Here is a 25019-nt window from a genome sequence, read left to right as displayed (position 1 = left end):
TAAGGTATACACGCTAACATGGTCACAACAAGGAGTAGTAGTGTTCATTGTGTTTGTGTATGTCACTAAATCACATGCATTCTGAATTTGTTGATCATAAATCTGATTTATTGACATTAATTAAAAGACTCAACTACGTTATATGTAATATGTCTTATTGATCCTAAAATAACTTCTGATGACGTCATACATTAGTGCACTGTCCAGATGCAGGGCAGGCAGCTGAAGGCAAAGACTACCACCACTGCACAGATGCCTGTGATTTACCCTGTTTACAGCTGCTCCAATCAATCAAATTGGGAAAAACCAAAGGACACTTTAGGTCCTGAAAATAGCAAGATGTAAAGAGGAGAAGTAAAAAAAGAATTCGCTGAGAATGGATCAAAAACCCTCCACCTTCAGTCGGGAGGAGCTGAGTCAACTAACATCAGACATCATGAATATAAACCATTGTGTTAAACATGCCTCGAGTTGGATGCAGTCACAATGTGCTGTGATAACCTTTCCATGTTCTGAGGCTCAACCTGGATTTTTAACAGCGTTTTAACAGACCTCTGGGAACAGTTGGCCCAGTGGCTATAAAATAATAAATAAAGTTAGCTAATGTAACTGTTAGCCTGACAGCGGTGCATCCATGTACAGAGCTGAAATATTTAAAGACAGTTAAACTCAAGCACATTTACTCACCTGGCCAAAAACGAGCACATGTGCTCCTAAAAAATGAAAAAAATGAGGAGCACAGTGAAAATTTTAAATAACACATTTCATAGGAAAACAACAAAATACAAAGGCCCTCTCAAGTATGTGGTAGGGGCCCAGCACACACACACACACACACACACACACACACACACACACACACACACACACACACACACACACACACACACACACACACACACACACACACACACACACAGGGCTACATTGGGCCTACAGCTCTACTATTAGACACAAAGGATGTCTTTAGTCCACTGGCTTTTGTAGTTGGGTCGCCTGGCACGCTGAGCTGACTTCATCCGATGAACTCAGCTAAATTTTAAAAATCTAATTCATGGTGAAGGGTCATGCATTTTCCACCAGTCACTTCGAAAAGCTCAAGGAAAAATATTTGTGGCTACAGGGGGGATCAAAATAAAATAAATAAATAAAATAAAAATCAGCCAGCCACCCTCCTCCTCTGATAAGTTAAGAACAGTCCCTTCAGTGCGGTGAGGTTTGTGGACCGTTACCTGCCACAAAGAGAGAAATGTGAGCGGCTCGTTTCTCCTCTGACACGTCACATACCTGTGTGCCGCCACGGCTCGGCTGTTCAGGTGCTTCTGGGCAGTCATGACACCAACGAAAGAGGAAGTTATTGGACCTGGAGCTGAGCTTCTCGGTCGCCGGTAAACCGTTATCTTGCGGCGGTGGCCATAGTTCTCCGCCGTATTCCTGTCTGTGACCCCGGTTCAACCCACAACCTGCAGGATTCACCTTTCGTTTCTGCCGCTGGTTGAAATGTGTACTCGCACAGCGTGCTCCTGAATGATTTCTTTTGCTCGCTCAAAACTATTTTTAGTCACAAATGTGAATAAAATGCTCGCACCGTAGAGCTCTGGTCTCAGTCTAACACCAAGTCAGTTAAACTTCAGGGATATCAGTCTGTCCATTTAGGAAGCACAAGTGACTGTGAATCAGTTTCAGCTGCTTTAGTGCAAATCTAAGTGGCAACAGGTGCAATGGAGAGGCAAAAGCAAGACATCCCCCAGTAAAGGCCGTTTACATGTACACGGTGATTTTGATAAACGGAGACATCTTCCTTCGTTTGTGCCCTTTGTTTACACACAAATGGAGATTTTGCCTCTGAAAACGAGTCTTTCTAAAAACTCCGGCCAGAGTGGAGATTTTGGAAAACTCCATTTGCGCGTTTGCATGTAAACTGAGATAAACGGAGATAAACGGAGTTATAGGCAGCCGATGTCACAGTATGCACCAGAACTTGCGCCTGTGTCAAAAGTGCAACCTATGTTGCTATGGTGACAATGGATACATGGAAGGCTTGAGCTTCTCGTTACACTGCCACCTACAGGTTTGGCATGCTCTTGTGTGTGTATATATACACGGGTAAGTGTAAACGAAGATCTTTTTGAAAACGGAGACGGTGAAATGTTCGTTTATGGCCAAGTGTAAACGGCCTCTAAGGGCAGCATGAGGCAGTACCTGCAGCCAAATCAGGTTGCACAGGTTGTTCAGCTCCTCCAAGATGGCAAATCTATACTTGCAGTCACAAGAGGGTTTGCTGTGTCTCCCAGCACAGTCTCAAGAGCATGGAGGAGAAACCAGGAGACCGGCCGTTACACCAGGAGAGCTGGACAGGGCCGTAGAAGGGCATCAACCCAGCAGCAGGACCGGTGTCTGCTCCTTTGTGTGAGGAGGAACAGGAGGAGCACTGCCAGAGCCCTACAACATGACCTCCAGCAGGCTACTGGTGTGCATGTTTCTGAGCACACTGTCAGGAACAGACTCCATGAGGGTGGCATGAGGGCCCCACGTCCTCTACAGGGACCTGTGCTCACAGCCCAGCACCGTGCAGCTCAACTGGCATTTGCCAGAGAACACCAGAATTGGCAGGTGATACATTTCTATGGCATAATCATTTTGATCTGGTAAAGCAGAAGCCAAGAAGTGAGATTCTGGTCTTAACTCAGTTTTGACAGAATATGTAGTTTGTAACACACTTTGTCTTTGTACAGCAGAACACTCCTGCCAAATGTTTTAAAGTATGAAAAAGTGGATCCCTTGTAGAATGAATCTTTCTAATGTAATGGAAATGTCACTGCCTTTAAATGACTAATGATCATTCACTACAGAGTGTGGTCACTGTTTGTTTGTGGCTGTAGTCCAACAACATGGCAGGCCTGTCAGACATGTTTTTGAAAACAAGGAAAACTGCTGAGTTATTTGCCTAATATGTAAATAATTGTTTAGTCAGAAAACTTTCCATGACGTTAAAATGATAGTGAGGTATTGTGAGGCGTTTGTGTTGAACATCAGGAGCTATTTCAACAGCTGCAAGTCTGAAGTCACGCATTCAACAAACTGAGAGCGAACAAGATGGACACAGTTCTTCTGCTCATCACAGCAGGTCAGTGTTTGTTTTATCAATGTTTATTCTTCTGTTACAGCACTTTGATATATCCCTGTGTGGTACACATTATGATGCCAGCTGGGGAAAATAAAAAAGAAGAAATTGTTTTCATATAATATACTGAGTGAACATAATGACATAATTTAAAGAAATGTTCAAGACATATTGTTATAGGGGTACATTTTTGGGTATGTTACCTTAAAGCAACACAGTACTCTGATGGTAAGAAATTAAAAAAGAGGGTTATTGTTTAGAATATTCATCAAATTTAATATGATACCAATGGAAAATGTACAAAAACCATTTGAAATTGTAAAACATTAAAAACGTACTCTTTTCATAAGGTTGTTTGAACGTTTCCCTCAGACAACACTGTACCACTGTGGAACAGCCCATAGGAACCTAAGCATACAGTCTGCTCTGCAGAGAGGACTGACTGAGTGCACTGTTATAGTCGACTGTACATTGTCACACTCTGAACTTTATTAAAGCTATATATTATAAACATATCAAAAATAGACGACCGCACACTGAATAGACTTTACTGTGGATTTATTGAAAACACAGGATTTGAGTCCTTTTCTATGACATAAATATTAACTTGTATCTCCCTCTACAGGTAATCTGGACCCGTAGGGAGAGATGAGTCACTAGGTCTCCTGTCACTCACCCCTTCCATTTAGCGTAGAGAGGGACAGCTGTAGGACCTGTAACCCCCCTTTTTAAAAAAACATTCTCAACACTTCCTATTCAGTCGGCTGTATAATGGTGAATTGAAATAATATAAAATTGTGTAATTCTTGTAACTATCTATTGATCTAACTACGTTTTTTAAGATGTAATTTTGTACAAAATTATTATGCTCCAACTGGAGAAATGTTTATTTTTTGATATGTCAATGCACTGGAGGAAAAATGAAGTGAACAAACTGATAATTTTCTATTCAGTTGGTTGTATAATGGTATCAATTTAAACGATATAAATTGTGTAACTCTCATAATTTTTCATTAATTTTGATTTTTTATATTGTTTTATTTTTTTGGAAATCTGTTAAAGCACTAAAAGAAAAAAATGAAGTGAACTGACTGACAATCAAGTCACGTGAGTCTTTATCACACCTGTGAATGTTCAGGTAATTGTGATGAGTGAACCTGAAGAAGCCACAGGCGAAACGCGTTGTTCGCTCTCAATAAATTCACAGTAAAGTCTATTCAGTGTGCGGTCGTCTATTTTTGATATGTTACTTAAGATGTTCCTGCGATCGACCAGCACCTGATCCCCTATATCGGCTGTGCAGAGGGAGTTTTTTTTAATATATATTATAAACTTAGCTCGGTCATTTTGTAGAGATAAACACAAAATCCTGATGACCTTTATGCATTTGAACAGTATATAAAGCTAAATAACCAAAAACTGTCATGGTGGGAATACTAAAGTAAAAGAACTTCATTACAAGAAGAAGTCCTGCATTTAAAATCCTCTTTGAAGGAAGGTTTTACAGATTTTTAAGTCTGTCTAGATGCATGTTAGGAGAGAAAATCTGTTACTGTCCAGTATGAACAGGAGGAATGATCACAGCAAACAAAAACTGTTTGAATCTACATATGTGTATATGACAAACAAGATGTACTTAAAAGTATCAGCAGAAAAGTACTCACTGTGAAGGGAAATGTCTCCTGTGACTCATTCTGTTATTATGATTTATTTGATTTGATTGTTTTTTTATTACACAACATCTCAAAGTCAATTCTCTGTTGTATGTTAATGCTAAAAAGTCCATATGATTAGTCCAGGACAATGTACTGTCTATGTGACCTAAATGAAACATTACAAAGTGAAGAGATATAAAAAGTCATTTATAGTCTGAATCTGATCACTATGCATGTGTGTCACTACAGGGCTGTGTGCTGTCTCATCACATGCTGAACGTCAGTACCATCTTGTTGATGAACGGAAGACCTGGACTGAAGCACAAAGTTACTGCAGAGAGAAATACACAGACCTGGCTACTGTCGACAACATGGAGGACGTGACGACCCTGATCAACCAGATAGATACAAGCACAGTATGTTACAGCTATCTGAGTTCACTTTTCTCTGCCTTTCATTTCAAAGTCATTTTGATAAGTGTGTCAGTGACAGGTGGTTTGAAAGTATTCAAATCTGATGCTACATAGTAACTATAGTAAATATCTCCTGTAAAATGTAGTAGAGTAGAAGTATAAAGTGTTTTTAGTATAAACTTCCCTCATGGTGTTTGAGCAGACAGTGTTTCCCTGTTGAGCTGCAGTGGAGGGATGGTAACAAAAGGAGGAAGACTCTAACTTTGGAAGATCTCCACAGACAGATGAAGCCTCAGATTAACTTCACATCAATGTTTGAATATATTTTACACAGAACGAGGACTGTAGAGTTTGTTCCCCAGCTGTAGCAGCTCAAAATAATAATTATAATAATAATAATAATAATAATAATAATAATAATAATAATAATAATAATAATAATAATAATAATAATAATAATAATAATAATCAGCATATAATGTCAGAAAACCTGAGTGCTTAATTAGTAATTAAGAGTTTTATGCCAAATATAATAATGTAGGAAAATGATTATGTATAAACTAAGTAGCAAAATGTTGAATAATGTCATTAATTCAGTGTATGATGTGATCATTTAAAGAAAAGAGTACTCTCCTTGTTTCTTAGAGCAAAGAAACTCTTCTAATCTTACATGACACCAGTGTTATTACAAAACTGTTATCGCATACATTGAAATTATTTCATTATGAGCTGCAACAGCATCACTTACACTGAAAGTCCAATATGAGGGGATCTCTTAATGTCCAGTATGAACAGCAGGAATGATTACAGGAGGCAAAACTTGTTTCACTGTTCATATGAGCTCCTGAATGTTGTTTGAAGACAGACTTAAATTTTGTGAACCTGTCCTTTAAGAGTTTTACACATTGAATCTCTCAGCTGTAAAATCCTGTAATAAAGTGGTGGAGGATCAGACTGACAGGCAGCATCAAGACTGTTAATGGGAAGTTTATGTAAAAATGTTGCCTTGAACAAAAGCTAGAGCGAGGTCTAATTCTTTATCTCACTGTCAAATATTGCTTTTAGCTAGCCTGGATTGGACTGTACGATGACGTTAACAGCTGGAGGTGGTCACTGTCAGACACAAGTTTGTACAAACACGGGGAGACAGAGTTCAGACGATGGAGGGATGGAGAACCAAGCTATATTAACAATGCAGCACACTGCACAGCGATGGATGAGGATGGACTATGGAACGACCACTGGTGTAGTAACAGCCTTAAGGTCGTCTGCTCATATGTCAGAGGTGAGAATATGAAGTAGTGAAGTTTTCCTTCTCTGCTTCTCTTTGCCTCTTTGTTTTCATTATTTGGGCCTCTGTAGTATCAGTCAATCCATCAAACCAGCTTTATTTGTAGCACCTTTCATACAGGTGAGAGCAGTTCAAAGTGCTTTAAAGGTGACTGACAGGCTGAGAATAAGACAGAACAAATGGAAACAGTAAAACAGCTCAGTGTGTCTCCTGATGACATCACAGAGGGCTGATATGGACAGACTGGACACTTGTATGTTCACGTGCACACAGTGTGTGTGTGTGTGTGTGTGTCTGTGTGTGTGTGTGCGTGCGTGCGTGTGTGCTGACAAAAATATCCATATTTAAAAAGCAATATATTGTATGTGTCTATTTTTGGTGATTTTATAATAAGGACGTTTTTATGAATGTAGAGAGATGGTTCAGAAATACTGTTATTAATTTAGTTTATACCATGGTCTGGGTGAATACTTCTGAATTCTGATTGGCTGCAGGGTGTCCGTTAAAAGGTGTTATAGGACAGCTAAAAAGACGTTCCGGTCAAATTGCCTGATGACAGGTTCTAAATTATTGCGCTGGCTCAACTGCTGGTTTGTAACCATAGCAACGGAGACTCAGAGCAGAGGCAACAGATTACAACGGGCATCGTGAGTGATTTTATCGTTTCATTTCATTTATTTGGTGAATTTGATCATTTTGATGACTGGGATGCAGAAGAAGAAAGGATAGAGAATGAAAAGAAAAGGGAGAAAGGGCACAAGGAGCCGCGGGTCTACACCAATCACAGCCTCCGGAGCACAGCTGTAGGTCGGCTCTCTGACACCGGCGTGGAAACTCGTCACATCATGACCGTCACGGGACATCGGTGTGAGCGCAGCCTGCAGGCTTATTGGGCTCCGTCAGCGCAGGAGAGACGAGACTGGAGCAACACGTTGTCGTCTCCAAATGTCCCAACAAGCAGGACATACCCATATTACTTTCAAATGTCACTATGATGGACATACCCATATTACTTTCAAATGTCACTATGATGGACATACCCATATTACTTTCAAATGTCACTATGATGGACTTACCCATATCACTTTCAAATGCCACTATGATGGACATACCCATATCACTTTCAAATGCCACTATGATGGACATACCCATATTACTTTCAAATGTCACTATGATGGACATACCCATATCACTTTCAAATGTCACTATGATGGACATACCCATATCACTTTCAAATGTCACTATGATGGACATACCCATATCACTTTCAAATGTCACTATGATGGACATACCCATATCACTTTCAAATGCCACTATGATGGACATACCCATATCACTTTCAAATGCCACTATGATGGACATACCCATATCACTTTCAAATGCCACTATGATGGACATACCCATATTACTTTCAAATGTCACTATGATGGACATACCCATATCACTTTCAAATGTCACTATGATGGACATACCCATATTACTTTCAAATGTCACTATGATGGACTTACCCATATCACTTTCAAATGCCACTATGATGGACATACCCATATCACTTTCAAATGCCACTATGATGGACATACCCATATTACTTTCAAATGTCACTATGATGGACATACCCATATTACTTTCAAATGTCACTATGATGGACATACCCATATCACTTTCAAATGCCACTATGATGGACATACCCATATCACTTTCAAATGTCACTATGATGGACATACCCATATCACTTTCAAATGCCACTATGATGGACATACCCATATCACTTTCAAATGCCACTATGATGGACATACCCATATCACTTTCAAATGCCACTATGATGGACATACCCATATTACTTTCAAATGTCACTATGATGGACATACCCATATCACTTTCAAATGTCACTATGATGGACATACCCATATTACTTTCAAATGTCACTATGATGGACTTACCCATATCACTTTCAAATGTCACTATGATGGACATACCCATATCACTTTCAAATGTCACTATGATGGACATACCCATATCACTTTCAAATGTCACTATGATGGACATACCCATATCACTTTCAAATGTCACTATGATGGACTTACCCATATCACTTTCAAATGCCACTATGATGGACATACCCATATTACTTTCAAATGTCACTATGATGGACATACCCATATCACTTTCAAATGTCACTATGATGGACATACCCATATCACTTTCAAATGCCACTATGATGGACATACCCATATCACTTTCAAATGCCACTATGATGGACATACCCATATCACTTTCAAATGCCACTATGATGGACATACCCATATTACTTTCAAATGTCACTATGATGGACATACCCATATCACTTTCAAATGTCACTATGATGGACATACCCATATTACTTTCAAATGTCACTATGATGGACTTACCCATATCACTTTCAAATGCCATTATGATGGACATACCCATATCACTTTCAAATGCCACTATGATGGACATACCCATATTACTTTCAAATGTCACTATGATGGACATACCCATATTACTTTCAAATGTCACTATGATGGACATACCCATATCACTTTCAAATGTCACTATGATGGACATACCCATATCACTTTCAAATGCCACTATGATGGACATACCCATATTACTTTCAAATGCCACTATGATGGACATACCCATATCACTTTCAAATGCCACTATGATGGACATACCCATATTACTTTCAAATGTCACTATGATGGACATACCCATATCACTTTCAAATGTCACTATGATGGACATACCCATATTACTTTCAAATGTCACTATGATGGACTTACCCATATCACTTTCAAATGTCACTATGATGGACATACCCATATCACTTTCAAATGTCACTATGATGGACATACCCATATTACTTTCAAATGTCACTATGATGGACTTACCCATATCACTTTCAAATGCCACTATGATGGACATACCCATATTACTTTCAAATGTCACTATGATGGACATACCCATATCACTTTCAAATGTCACTATGATGGACATACCCATATCACTTTCAAATGCCACTATGATGGACATACCCATATTACTTTCAAATGTCACTATGATGGACATACCCATATTACTTTCAAATGTCACTATGATGGACATACCCATATCACTTTCAAATGTCACTATGATGGACATACCCATATCACTTTCAAATGCCACTATGATGGACATACCCATATCACTTTCAAATGCCACTATGATGGACATACCCATATCACTTTCAAATGCCACTATGATGGACATACCCATATTACTTTCAAATGTCACTATGATGGACATACCCATATCACTTTCAAATGCCACTATGATGGACATACCCATATCACTTTCAAATGCCACTATGATGGACATACCCATATTACTTTCAAATGTCACTATGATGGACATACCCATATTACTTTCAAATGCCACTATGATGGACATACCCATATTACTTTCAAATGTCACTATGATGGACATACCCATATTACTTTCAAATGTCACTATGATGGACATACCCATATCACTTTCAAATGCCACTATGATGGACATACCCATATCACTTTCAAATGTCACTATGATGGACATACCCATATCACTTTCAAATGTCACTATGATGGACATACCCATATTACTTTCAAATGTCACTATGATGGACATACCCATATCACTTTCAAATGTCACTATGATGGACATACCCATATCACTTTCAAATGCCACTATGATGGACATACCCATATTACTTTCAAATGTCACTATGATGGACATACCCATATCACTTTCAAATGTCACTATGATGGACATACCCATATCACTTTCAAATGTCACTATGATGGACATACCCATATTACTTTCAAATGTCACTATGATGGACATACCCATATCACTTTCAAATGTCACTATGATGGACATACCCATATTACTTTCAAATGCCACTATGATGGACATACCCATATCACTTTCAAATGCCACTATGATGGACATACCCATATTACTTTCAAATGTCACTATGATGGACATACCCATATTACTTTCAAATGTCACTATGATGGACATACCCATATCACTTTCAAATGCCACTATGATGGACATACCCATATCACTTTCAAATGTCACTATGATGGACATACCCATATCACTTTCAAATGCCACTATGATGGACATACCCATATCACTTTCAAATGCCACTATGATGGACATACCCATATCACTTTCAAATGCCACTATGATGGACATACCCATATCACTTTCAAATGCCACTATGATGGACATACCCATATCACTTTCAAATGTCACTATGATGGACATACCCATATTACTTTCAAATGTCACTATGATGGACATACCCATATCACTTTCAAATGCCACTATGATGGACATACCCATATCACTTTCAAATGCCACTATGATGGACATACCCATATTACTTTCAAATGTCACTATGATGGACATACCCATATTACTTTCAAATGCCACTATGATGGACATACCCATATTACTTTCAAATGTCACTATGATGGACATACCCATATCACTTTCAAATGCCACTATGATGGACATACCCATATCACTTTCAAATGTCACTATGATGGACATACCCATATTACTTTCAAATGTCACTATGATGGACATACCCATATTACTTTCAAATGTCACTATGATGGACATACCCATATCACTTTCAAATGCCACTATGATGGACATACCCATATCACTTTCAAATGCCACTATGATGGACATACCCATATCACTTTCAAATGTCACTATGATGGACATACCCATATTACTTTCAAATGTCACTATGATGGACATACCCATATTACTTTCAAATGTCACTATGATGGACATACCCATATCACTTTCAAATGCCACTATGATGGACATACCCATATCACTTTCAAATGCCACTATGATGGACATACCCATATTACTTTCAAATGTCACTATGATGGACATACCCATATTACTTTCAAATGCCACTATGATGGACATACCCATATCACTTTCAAATGCCACTATGATGGACATACCCATATCACTTTCAAATGCCACTATGATGGACATACCCATATCACTTTCAAATGCCACTATGATGGACATACCCATATCACTTTCAAATGCCACTATGATGGACATACCCATATCACTTTCAAATGTCACTATGATGGACATACCCATATTACTTTCAAATGTCACTATGATGGACATACCCATATTACTTTCAAATGTCACTATGATGGACATACCCATATCACTTTCAAATGCCACTATGATGGACATACCCATATCACTTTCAAATGCCACTATGATGGACATACCCATATCACTTTCAAATGCCACTATGATGGACATACCCATATCACTTTCAAATGCCACTATGATGGACATACCCATATCACTTTCAAATGCCACTATGATGGACATACCCATATCACTTTCAAATGCCACTATGATGGACATACCCATATCACTTTCAAATGCCACTATGATGGACATACCCATATCACTTTCAAATGCCACTATGATGGACATACCCATATCACTTTCAAATGTCACTATGATGGACATACCCATATTACTTTCAAATGTCACTATGATGGACATACCCATATCACTTTCAAATGCCACTATGATGGACATACCCATATCACTTTCAAATGCCACTATGATGGACATACCCATATTACTTTCAAATGTCACTATGATGGACATACCCATATTACTTTCAAATGCCACTATGATGGACATACCCATATTACTTTCAAATGTCACTATGATGGACATACCCATATCACTTTCAAATGCCACTATGATGGACATACCCATATCACTTTCAAATGTCACTATGATGGACATACCCATATTACTTTCAAATGTCACTATGATGGACATACCCATATTACTTTCAAATGTCACTATGATGGACATACCCATATCACTTTCAAATGCCACTATGATGGACATACCCATATCACTTTCAAATGCCACTATGATGGACATACCCATATCACTTTCAAATGTCACTATGATGGACATACCCATATTACTTTCAAATGTCACTATGATGGACATACCCATATTACTTTCAAATGTCACTATGATGGACATACCCATATCACTTTCAAATGCCACTATGATGGACATACCCATATCACTTTCAAATGCCACTATGATGGACATACCCATATTACTTTCAAATGTCACTATGATGGACATACCCATATTACTTTCAAATGCCACTATGATGGACATACCCATATCACTTTCAAATGCCACTATGATGGACATACCCATATCACTTTCAAATGCCACTATGATGGACATACCCATATCACTTTCAAATGCCACTATGATGGACATACCCATATCACTTTCAAATGCCACTATGATGGACATACCCATATCACTTTCAAATGTCACTATGATGGACATACCCATATTACTTTCAAATGTCACTATGATGGACATACCCATATTACTTTCAAATGTCACTATGATGGACATACCCATATCACTTTCAAATGCCACTATGATGGACATACCCATATCACTTTCAAATGCCACTATGATGGACATACCCATATCACTTTCAAATGCCACTATGATGGACATACCCATATCACTTTCAAATGCCACTATGATGGACATACCCATATCACTTTCAAATGCCACTATGATGGACATACCCATATCACTTTCAAATGCCACTATGATGGACATACCCATATCACTTTCAAATGCCACTATGATGGACATACCCATATCACTTTCAAATGCCACTATGATGGACATACCCATATCACTTTCAAATGCCACTATGATGGACATACCCATATCACTTTCAAATGCCACTATGATGGACATACCCATATCACTTTCAAATGCCACTATGATGGACATACCCATATCACTTTCAAATGCCACTATGATGGACATACCCATATCACTTTCAAATGTCACTATGATGGACATACCCATATCACTTTCAAATGCCACTATGATGGACATACCCATATCACTTTCAAATGCCACTATGATGGACATACCCATATCACTTTCAAATGTCACTATGATGGACATACCCATATCACTTTCAAATGCCACTATGATGGACATACCCATATCACTTTCAAATGCCACTATGATGGACATACCCATATCACTTTCAAATGTCACTATGATGGACATACCCATATCACTTTCAAATGCCACTATGATGGACATACCCATATTACTTTCAAATGTCACTATGATGGACATACCCATATCACTTTCAAATGTCACTATGATGGACATACCCATATTACTTTGAAATGCCACTATGATGGACATACCCATATTACTTTCAAATGCCACTATGATGGACATACCCATATCACTTTCAAATGCCACTATGATGGACATACCCATATCACTTTCAAATGCCACTATGATGGACATACCCATATCACTTTCAAATGCCACTATGATGGACATACCCATATCACTTTCAAATGTCACTATGATGGACATACCCATATCACTTTCAAATGCCACTATGATGGACATACCCATATTACTTTCAAATGTCACTATGATGGACATACCCATATCACTTTCAAATGTCACTATGATGGACATACCCATATTACTTTCAAATGTCACTATGATGGACATACCCATATCACTTTCAAATGTCACTATGATGGACATACCCATATCACTTTCAAATGTCACTATGATGGACATACCCATATCACTTTCAAATGTCACTATGATGGACATACCCATATCACTTTCAAATGTCACTATGATGGACATACCCATATTACTTTCAAATGTCACTATGATGGACATACCCATATCACTTTCAAATGTCACTATGATGGACATACCCATATCACTTTCAAATGTCACTATGATGGACATACCCATATCACTTTCAAATGTCACTATGATGGACATACCCATATTACTTTCAAATGTCACTATGATGGACATACCCATATTACTTTCAAATGTCACTATGATGGACATACCCATATTACTTTCAAATGTCACTATGATGGACATACCCATATCACTTTCAAATGTCACTATGATGGACATACCCATATCACTTTCAAATGTCACTATGATGGACATACCCATATCACTTTCAAATGTCACTATGATGGACATACCCATATCACTTTCAAATGTCACTATGATGGACATACCCATATTACTTTCAAATGTCACTATGATGGACATACCCATATCACTTTCAAATGTCACTATGATGGACATACCCATATCACTTTCAAATGTCACTATGATGGACATACCCATATCACTTTCAAATGTCACTATGATGGACATACCCATATCACTTTCAAATGCCACTATGATGGACATACCCATATCACTTTCAAATGTCACTATGATGGACATACCCACATTACTTTCAAATGTCACTATGATGGACATACCCATATTACTTTCAAATGTCACTATGATGGACATACCCATATCACTTTCAAATGTCACTATGATGGACATACCCATATTACTTTCAAATGTCACTATGATGGACATACCCATATTACTTTCAAATGCCACTATGATGGACATACCCATATTACTTTCAAATGTCACTATGATGGACATACCCATATTACTTTCAAATGCCACTATGATGGACATACCCATATTACTTTCAAATGTCACTATGATGGACATACCCATATTACTTTCAAATGTCACTATGATGGACATACCCATATCACTTTCAAATGTCACTATGATGGACATACCCATATCACTTTCAAATGCCACTATGATGGACATACCCATATTACTTTCAAATGTCACTATGATGGACATACCCATATCACTTTCAAATGCCACTATTAATGGTAATGTAGCATTTAATTTTAAATAGGAAACAATTCTGTTAATGTGTTTATATGATTTAATCTCGACTACTATATGCTTATGAATAATTTGTGGAAATTAAAAACGATTTTGACTAGCCTACTATTTGGATGTTGATTATTTGAAACACATTTTCTTGGGCCTATAAATGAACGCCAATGAATCATGAAAGTAATATCTCAAGGTTTTTTTATTTGTTAAGATGATAATGTTTTACTTTGTTATTATTACATATTCATTAGTTTATCAATATTATATAATGGTTTGAAAAGTACCACAGAGAGGCATGGATGGGAGGCTGTATGTTACGGTGCCTCTACACAGCGCCTCACTGTGCTCTATTTTCAGGGTCGGATGTGACATTTATCCTCATCAACAAATCCATGACATGGACTGAGGCCCAGAGCCACTGCAGAGTAAACTACACAGACCTGACCAGTGTGAGGAACATGACAGAGAACCAGAAGGTACAGGAGCTGATACCTGCAGGAGAACGTGTCTGGATCGGCCTCTTCAGAGACTCCTGGAAGTGGTCGGATGGAAGTAACTCGTCATTTAGGCACTGGCTACCAGGGCAACCTGATAACAATGGAGGGACTGAGGACTGTGTGACTGCATACTTTGGCTCCTCCGGACAATGGTACGACGAGCCCTGTGCCATCAGGAGAGCGTTCATTTGTTACAGCACACGTGAGTTCTGACCCGTTATTCAAATTGTATTTGGATTTCTATAGCAACATATAACAGCAGCATATAATAAACATATATGAATAATCCACAGCATCCACAGTCTTTAAGTGCTCCTGTTCAGTAGTCTGACCGCCTGGGGGTAAAAACTATCTCTGAGGCGGGAGGTTGGAGCTCTGATGCTCTGCAGATGCTTCCCTGAGTGAAGATAAGAGAAAAGGCTGTGTGCTGGGTGACTAGTGTCCTTTAAAATACAAAGTGCTTTCTTCCTCCAGCAGGTGGTGTACATGTCCTGTATCTGATGTAATGGTGATCCTATGATTATTGACGCTATTTTCACCATCCTCATCAGGTGTTTATGATCCTGTGCTGTTATGCTGCCAAACCATACCAGTATGCATCCAGTCAAGGTGCTTCCTATTTTGGACTGGTAGAAGTAGATGAGGGTTTTTGTTGACATGCTGTGTTTCCTCACACACCTCAGAAAGTCAAGTCTCTGTTTTGATGACACAACTGGTGTTCAGAGACCTGGAGAGGGAGCTGGTGATCTGGATGCCTAAGAACTTGAAGCTGTTAACAGTTTCAACAGGGGTGTTGTTTATGTCAACAGGTGGCTGAACAGTTTTCATTTTTCTGAAGTCAGTGATAAGCTCTTTTGTTTTCTCAGCGTTAAAGGACAGATTGTTGTTGTGATCAAGTCCCGGACAATAAATTTTAACCCTCATGATGCTGATCATTTTTATGGAGTTGTTTGTAAAGTGAGCAGCAGTGGTGATCAGCTGCAGATGATCAGTTTGTGTCGACTTAATGCTGAAAACATGCAACAGATGGAGGATGTAACTACCACATTTTCCCTGTTAGTGTTTCAACTGATGAAATTCTGAAATGTTTCCACAGGTACAACAAAACAAGTGTTCAGACTGAAGTTTCACACACAGGACTCCTCTCTGGATCTGAATGACCCTGCTGTGATGGAGGACACCTTGAAGAAGGTAAATCATGTTTTCTAATTTGATTCAAAACCAATCAATTGACTCTGAAAGCAAATAAAGAAATACAACTTTATTGATCCCCAGAGAGGAAATCCACATTGCAGCAGTACAAGAAACAGACTGAGGAGGAAACAGATAAAGAGCTATTTAAAATCATAAATACAGTAAAATAAGAACATTTAATAAATGACATTCAGAAGCTATATACATGATATACATTACAATACTTTGGTGACATACAGGACATGACTTGAGCATTGTGCCAATCCATATGTGCAGAAGTAAAGAGTGTGTTAGTGCCACTCTGCAGGCCTTATTGATGTGTGACTAATGAAGAATCAACAGTCAGCAGAAACTTCACTATCTGCCACCAAATGCAGCAGGAAACTGTACAAATACAATCCAGCAATCTGAGAAAAGACAGAGAGTTTACAAGAGAAGAAAAATCTACAACAGACCAACAGGTCGGCACCACCTTAGGAAAAACAAGTATATATGAAGCAGAGTGCTCCTAAAATAGAGCTTCCAGATGAGTCCAGTATAAATAAGAATGCAGAATGTCATCTGTGTATGTGAGTGATGATAATGATGAGGAGTTTTGTGTCTCAGCTCAAACAGAAGCTGAAGGGCCAGGGGCTGGGTGACAACATCAAACTGAGCTGGAGGAAGCAGCCAGATGGAAAAGTCTTCCACAAGGAAGAGAAGAAGAAGAAGAAGAAGACCAAAAAGGATGAGCTTTAAGGCTGAATTGTTGTGTTTGGTTTCATCAGAGAAAAGTGGATTTCTTTCCTTAAAGTCTTCATGTAATGGGTCAGAATAGATCTGCAACAATTAGCTGATTAATCCATCAGTCGCAACTATTTTGACAATTCATTTATCAGTTATCAGCTGATTCCAAGTTGTTAAATATAAGATTTGATGCTTTTCTTTGTCATATATGATCATAAATTTAATATCTTAGACTGTTGGTCGATAAAAACAAAACATAAGAAATCATTTGTTAGGGCTGTTGGAAATTAGAGCAGACTTTGTTATTATTTTCTGACATTTTTCGATGAAAATACTTTAAGAAGAAATAAGTGAAGATACTTAATAATAAGATTTGACTCAAGGAAAAAAAAAAAAAAAAATCAGCTTTAATGTTTTGTGGAATCTTTAAAATATATTTACAAATGAGTGATATGGAAAATAATCATATGTGTTCTTCTCATGCTGTCACCTTATCAGGGATACAAACTTTACGTAATTTCCCTAAAATTATTCATGTGAGTTTTTTTTATCTTACTGTTTCACCTTTAAGTTTAAATGCCAAATATTTGCTGGTTCCAGCTCCTCAGATATGAAACTGATCATTTTCTTTGTCATATATGATCATATATTTATTATCTTTGAGCTTTAGACTGTTGGTTGATTAAAACAAAAGAATTTATCTGTTTGGGCTGTTGGAAACTATAACAGAATTTTTTATTATTTTCTGACATTTTTTCATTTAAAATACTGTAAAATAAAATAAGATAAAAAGCTGAGCTTAAAAGTTTCATGGAATCTTCAAAATATATTTTTATTGTGAAAAATCTCTTTCTTTATTTAAGAGTAAAATTGTGTCCACAATGATATGTTGTCCCCCTTTAATGTGCTACAACATGTTTAAATGAGTTTTACAGAAAATCATTACACATGCTCTTCTCATACTGTCACTTTATCAGGGATACAAACTTTAACCGGTTTCCCAAAAATTATTTATGTGTTTTTTATGTTACTGTAACATCTTTCAGTAAAAATGCCAAATATTTGATGGTTCCAGCTCCTCAAATTTGAAGATTTGATGCTTTTCTTTGTCATATATTAATTTATCTGTTTGGGTTGTTCAAAATTATTTAAAAAAAGTTTTCAGTATTTTCTGACATTTGTTATATTAGACTAGGCTAGATTAGATTAGATTAGATTAGATACTTGAGAAAAAATAAGATACTTTAGAATGTGATGACAAAAGATTTGATTGGAGAAAACGTCCACCTTTAAATAAGTTCAGCTTTAATGTTATGTAGAATCTTTAAAATCTATTTTTATAAGAAAAACGTCTTGTCTGTATTTGGGAGTAATGTCTCAAAACTGTATGTTGTCTCCCTGTAAGTGTGTCAGAACATGTTCAAACAAGTTATATAAAAAATAATTATATGTGTTCTTCTCATGCTGTCACCTTATCAGTGATGCAAACTATGCAGTTTTCCTAAAATTATTTATGTGAGGGTTTTTTTTTATCTTACTGTTTTACCTTTAAGCTGAAATGCCAAATATTTGCTGGCTCCAGCTCCTCAGATATGAAATTGATGCTTTTCTTTGTCATATAGTTGTAAACTTTATATCTTTTGTTTGGGTTTAATAAATAAATTCATTGTTGGGAGAAATTTCATTTGCACGAGTGCTTTTTTGAATAAAACTGATGTATCATTAAATAGAATAATATGCAAAAATGAAATTACATGATGAGTGAAGTTTAAATAATTTCACAAATTGTTGGTTCATTTATAAATTTTACACATTTTTTTCATGTGATTGCTTATTGTGAGGCGGCACGGTGGTGCAGTGGTCATTGTTGCCTCGAAGCAAGAGGGTTCGTGGTTCAAACCCCAGGGTGTGGGAGCCCTTCTGTGCAGAGTTTGCATGTTCTCCCAGTGTCAGCGTGGGTTTCCTCCAGGTGCTCCAGCTTCCTCCCACAGTCCAAAGACATGCAGGTTAATTGGTGACTCTAAATTGTCCGTAGGTGTGAATGTGAGTGTGAATGGTTGTCTGTCTCTATGTGTCAGTCCTGTGATAGTCTGGTGACCTGTCCAGGTGTGTACCACCTCTTGTCCAGTGTCAGCTGGGAAAGGCTTCCCTGTGACCCTGTAACCACAGAAAATAAATGAATGAATATTTATTTTGTAATCCTTTTTATCAAAGTTTTTAATATTGAACTCTTTCCACCTTACTGGAGCTTCAGTATGATGTTAAAGAACAGACGGCCTCCGTGATCGACTTGTTTTCATAAAGTTTTATTATCTCTCTTTTATTATTTCTATTTATTAGCTTGGGGGGCCTGGCATACAAATTTAAATGAGTGTATTTTGTATTTATTTTACCACCGATTTTTAAAGACAAATTGCCAAGTGGCACCACTTATCAAAGCCATAAAATGTAAACTAAGCACAGAAAGTAAGGACATTTGTGTTTGGTAAATTATTTCTTTGTTGTAATAATGCTCATTGGCAATAAATCTTACACTGGCATTGGCAGAAAAGATTTGGCAAATTTTTAATGTGCACAACCCACATACTCAGCTCTGCTGCTCATCCCACAAATGCATGTTCCTTACAAATGTGGCACCATTTAAAAGGGAAATATGTTTATTTGAATAAATATACACCAACCCAGAACAAAGGACCTTGTTCCATGTTTATTTTCTCGCTCCCACCGCAGACACATCTGATCTATGACAGCTGACAACGTGCAAATAACATGCTTCAGGACAAGTTTCCTTACTGAAACGGTTGCAAATTTGGAAGTAAACAAATTAAAAATAAATCATTAAATGTGCACTCTAAAGGTTGAGAAAAAGGTCTCATATACTTAACACTCATACAGACAGTAATATCTTGTCAGGTCTGTCTGTCCTGGGAGAGGAACAGTCAGACACTCTAAGAGCCAAATACTCACTGTGTCTCAAATCGCATCCTTCTGTATTAAACACTTCATATTTTCAATGCATAAGTGCGCTAAGTGTGTTCACACTCCACAGTCAACTCCAAAGTCATCTAAATCCAGCGCTTGGTCAGTGACTTCTGGCATCAGACACCGACAAACAAAACGTTCTTTCACACGGCATGATACGCATTAGCGTCAGGGAGAAACATGGTGGGACAACATCAAAAGTTAAAGCGGCGGAAGTCTGGGTAGGGTGGGCAGGAGGGGTGTTGGATGCGTCCAACAACCACCGACTTTCACCCAGGAGGCCGGTGTTCACTTTCAGTAAGAATATGAAGCCAAACCCTGGAAAAAATCATTTTCATTTGTGGTGTTGTACCAACATAGTGCTTTTATTTTGAAAGAGACTGTATCAAACTGTACATTTCCTGTGAAAACAGAAGTGTATTTTGAAAACAGACAATGCATGTAAGAGGCTGAAGTTGACACGGCGTCCCAGAACGTCAACAACCAACACACCCAGGGTACCTTGAACGTCATATGTGGACGTGGAAAGTCCATGACCAAACGTGGACATGTGACGAGGTCACAGTGAGGATGAGTTGCTCTGGGTGGCGTCCTGTAAAGGATTCAGTCCAGTCTCTTTAAACAGATTACTGCATGCAGAATCTGGAAGCAACAGTATAAGATTTTGGTACCACAGCTGTTGAGCTCTGAGGTTGTTGATCCTTTGACTTTTCTTGTAGCATCACAAGCGGTCAAAGTTTTCACTGACCCTGTTAAATATCTAGGACGTGGATTGGTACAAACTCGAGACCATAAATAATGCAGATACTGCAGGCTGTTTTTGGATTGTCTTCAGGGGAAAACACAGTAGGCTGTGTCTACAAACGCACCCAGGGCACCTTGCACAGCGTATCTGGGTATGAAAAGTCCATGACCAAATGGTGATATGTGATGAGGCTGGAGTGAGAATGTGTTGGATGGGAAAAGGCAGCACTCAAAACGGTTCAAAAGGTGAGTGTGGAATGACGGACACCTCTCTCCTTCAACGGTCACCATCTTTGTGACCGTCTCATCTCATGGCGGCTGGGGACAACAAGGAGCCTGTTAGTTCTACATGTTTTTTGCACTAAGCACCAAAACTGTTGTTAAATAGAAGCCGTCAGTGATGTTTGTTGGGTCTGTAATGATTTGGTAACACTAACAATACTGCGAGTGCTAATGCTAGCTTACTAGCTAAATTGCTTCTAGCTATGGCGGCACATTTTAATCAGTACTGATGTTGAGACGTAAGTTTGGTTTATGTGTGGCGGAGATAGCGGTCAAATGTTGGTGATAATGCTCCACCGTCTGTTTGCAAGTCGCCGTTTACAAAGAAGACGATGAAGAAGAGGCAGTTAAAAAAAACAAAAAACGTGTCACTTCCTGTAAGTGCAAAACGGTAGAGTGGGATTGGAGGCACTACCCTGTTGAAATTAGTGCACCATGCGAGAAGTACTTAGTGTAGCCTACATAGTGTACTACACTGAAGTGTACTAATGGAAGTGTACAATGTGAGACACACTGATGTTCTTTCACTTACCAGGCATTATTTGTATTTACCGTGTGTGTACACTGGGTGGCGCTGTGCTAGTATTTGGGCTATGTGAATAAAGGACCTTGTTGCCAGGTGTCAGGTGTTTGACCCCGGAAATGGATTTTGATGCTGTGGCGCGGAACAGGGACATGCTGAAAGTTGTGTGTTCGGTTTTTGGATGAAAATGAAGAAATGCACATTCATTGGGCCCCCGGGTGCTGCGATGAATAAATATGATGACAGCAGGTCGTTTTCTGAAGCCAACAGCAGAGAAGATGTGGCACCAACTGAAGCGAGCTCGTCGGTCAGGTCAGGCGGGTTAAAGATCTGAGTGTGGACTCAGCTCCCACATTATTAGTCAGAAACCCGCTCTTTGGAACTGCGTTGGGAAACTCAGGCACATTTGGAGCGCAGCGGGACAACGAGGAGAGCTGCCGGAGAGAGGTGATTGGAGGAGGGGAGCAGGAGCGACGGTGCGGCTGTGGAGCGTCGGACCACCGGGTCAGGGCACGGCGCCTGACACACGGAGGTACGTGGAGCCTGCACTGTTTAACGGCTGTTGAAACTGTGTGCATACATGCATGCATTGGTTACGGAAGCGGGTGGACAAATGACTTTACATTGACTGTTTGTTTGTTTGTTGTTTATCATGGAGATGCGCGAGGCGATGTCGGAGTTAAGTAGCGGGACTGGTGTGCGAGCCAGGAGCGTAAATACAGATGGTGCAGGCAGTGCGGCTCCACTGAGACCTGTGAGGAGGGGGAGAGCAGTGCAAGGGTTAATATTAAAAAATGATAAAACACAGCTACTGAATGCTCTTGATGACTAACTGAGTTCTGTGATGACGCAAAATGCATGCATGAATATCTGTTGGCTGATCAAAGGGAAAAACATGAAACCTGGTTTAAAGCAAAAACACTTTTTAATGATGAGTTTATTATTAATGCCAAAATGTGTGTTTCATGCGATGACAGGGATGATATTAATCCAAAGGAAAAGTGTTTCAGATGTTGGTAGTGACGCCGGGTTCAGACTACACGACTTTTTTGTCTGTTCCAACAGTCACTACGTCAGATTAGCTGATTGTGGAGTCATAAAATCTTGCTGTGAGTTGGCTGACAGACATGACAGACTACAGGTTGGTTCATGACCAGTCATCACTGGTTGTCTTTCACAACATGTGATGTCATCAGATTATTATTGTCTTATTTTTATTATTTTCATTATTTCAGTCACTGTGACTGTTCATGTCCCAGCTGAACTGTTACTGTAGTACTGTTAAAAAAAAGTCACTGAATCCTCCACAGGAAGTTCCTGCAAATATTTCACAATAAAAGCCTTTTTAGAAATTGAAGGGATTCTCTCAGCTGAAACTATAAGGAGCTTTTAATTTGAAACAGAAACAGGAAGTGTTGAGTTTGAAATGATGGCACAATGCATTTAATTTAACAGGACAAACAGGAGCAGATTAAACTAAAAACAAAATGATAATTGAGGGTGTGTGTTTGAGATGCAGCTGGTAGCCTCAGCAGCTGTGCTGAGTAAAGGCCCAGACACTATCTGTGAATGTGATTCCTTTATATCCTCCATTATGAAGAAAGAACATTGTCTGCTAGCTTGAACGTACATGAACGCGAAGCCGGACCGGCTTGTTAATTCCTTCAATCTAGAAATGATGAATTTCGCTAATTGCTCCTTTAACTTGACATTTACAAAGTAAATAAAAATGTATGATCCACACACAGACGTCCATTAAAAAAAAGACATTACAAAAGGAAACTCTGATGCTCCTCCTCCCATCCTCTAGAAGGCTCTCCTGCAGGTTCTCCTCAGTTGTGTTGAGCTGAGAGGAGGGTCTATGGCTGACTGAGCTACACCTGGGCCTGAGGACAGCTCTGGGTTCTTTTGCTTTGTTTTCCACACGCACACACTTCCACACACCTTTACATGAACTAATTACTGATTACTGACTGTTAAGAGTCATTTCTAGCATGTCCTAAGTTCCTATTGTTTTTTTTTGTTTTCTTGACTGCACCACCTGACCTGGTATCTCGGAAATCTTTTAATTGAAAGCAGGTGCGCTCAAATGAGTGTGGAGCATGGAAGATGCCACAGGGTTACAGTCTTTAACCGCCGTGTTTTTGGGTAATCTTTGTGTTTATTGTTTGATGAAGTCGTTTAATACCCCGTTGACTTGAACTATGTTTTTGTAAAGGTCTGTGTATTTATTTAGGGAACTTTGTTTTCATTTTCTGAACGTGACAGTCAAGACAGTCAATCAGTTCATAGCATCATCCTGCAAATTAGTCAACTCTAAAACCAACCGAAGCACCTGGATCATAAGAGTTTTTGCTGGCTACTGAAACATCCTGGTGCAGACTATTTACTGGAGTTTACCAGCCTGTTGTTTATGCTGCATTTGAAGATCATCACGAGCACGGCCGTTCTCCACCACGAACATTTTCATCACGTCTCGTCAATGAAAATGAAACATAGATTTCATCTTAGTTTTTATTATCAAGATCTATTTTTTGCTCGTAATCGTTTCATTTTTTGTCAAGGAAAAAAGGTCGCTGACAAAAAAAAATTCAGCAGTTTTCATTACAAAATGAACACTGGTGTGTTTGTATGGTACTTTTCTGGTTGAGACACAGCGACGTCAGGTGACGCAGCAGGGGGGCATTTATCGTCGA

At 38.6% G+C, this 25019-nt stretch overlaps 2 protein-coding genes across 2 annotated transcripts in view; one reads left to right on the top strand and one right to left on the bottom strand.

Annotated features, from left to right (window-relative positions):
* The first annotated feature begins 825 nt into the window (after positions 1 to 825).
* LOC144464105 (C-type mannose receptor 2-like) lies at positions 826 to 19631 on the top strand. The gene is made up of 7 exons (XM_078169711.1): positions 826 to 2613; positions 3052 to 3127; positions 5029 to 5195; positions 6258 to 6477; positions 15733 to 16074; positions 16969 to 17063; positions 17673 to 19631. Exons 2-7 carry the CDS (start codon positions 3097 to 3099, stop codon positions 17802 to 17804), a joined length of 987 nt encoding a protein of 328 aa, XP_078025837.1. The 5' UTR covers positions 826 to 2613; positions 3052 to 3096; the 3' UTR covers positions 17805 to 19631.
* Positions 19632 to 19648: 17 nt separating this feature from the next.
* The window catches only part of cdk16 (cyclin dependent kinase 16), a 29901-nt gene continuing 24530 nt past the window's right edge, over positions 19649 to 25019 (bottom strand). Inside the window, exon 18 of the transcript XR_013491908.1 lies at positions 19649 to 19949. The gene's annotated coding sequence lies outside the window, so the exon portion shown is untranslated. The remainder of the gene's footprint in view (positions 19950 to 25019) is intronic.

Source organism: Epinephelus lanceolatus, chromosome 8 (genome assembly GCF_041903045.1).
Source record: "Epinephelus lanceolatus isolate andai-2023 chromosome 8, ASM4190304v1, whole genome shotgun sequence".
Taxonomy (NCBI): Eukaryota; Metazoa; Chordata; class Actinopteri; order Perciformes; family Serranidae; genus Epinephelus; species Epinephelus lanceolatus.
This window is presented reverse-complemented; position numbering and strand designations above follow the sequence as displayed.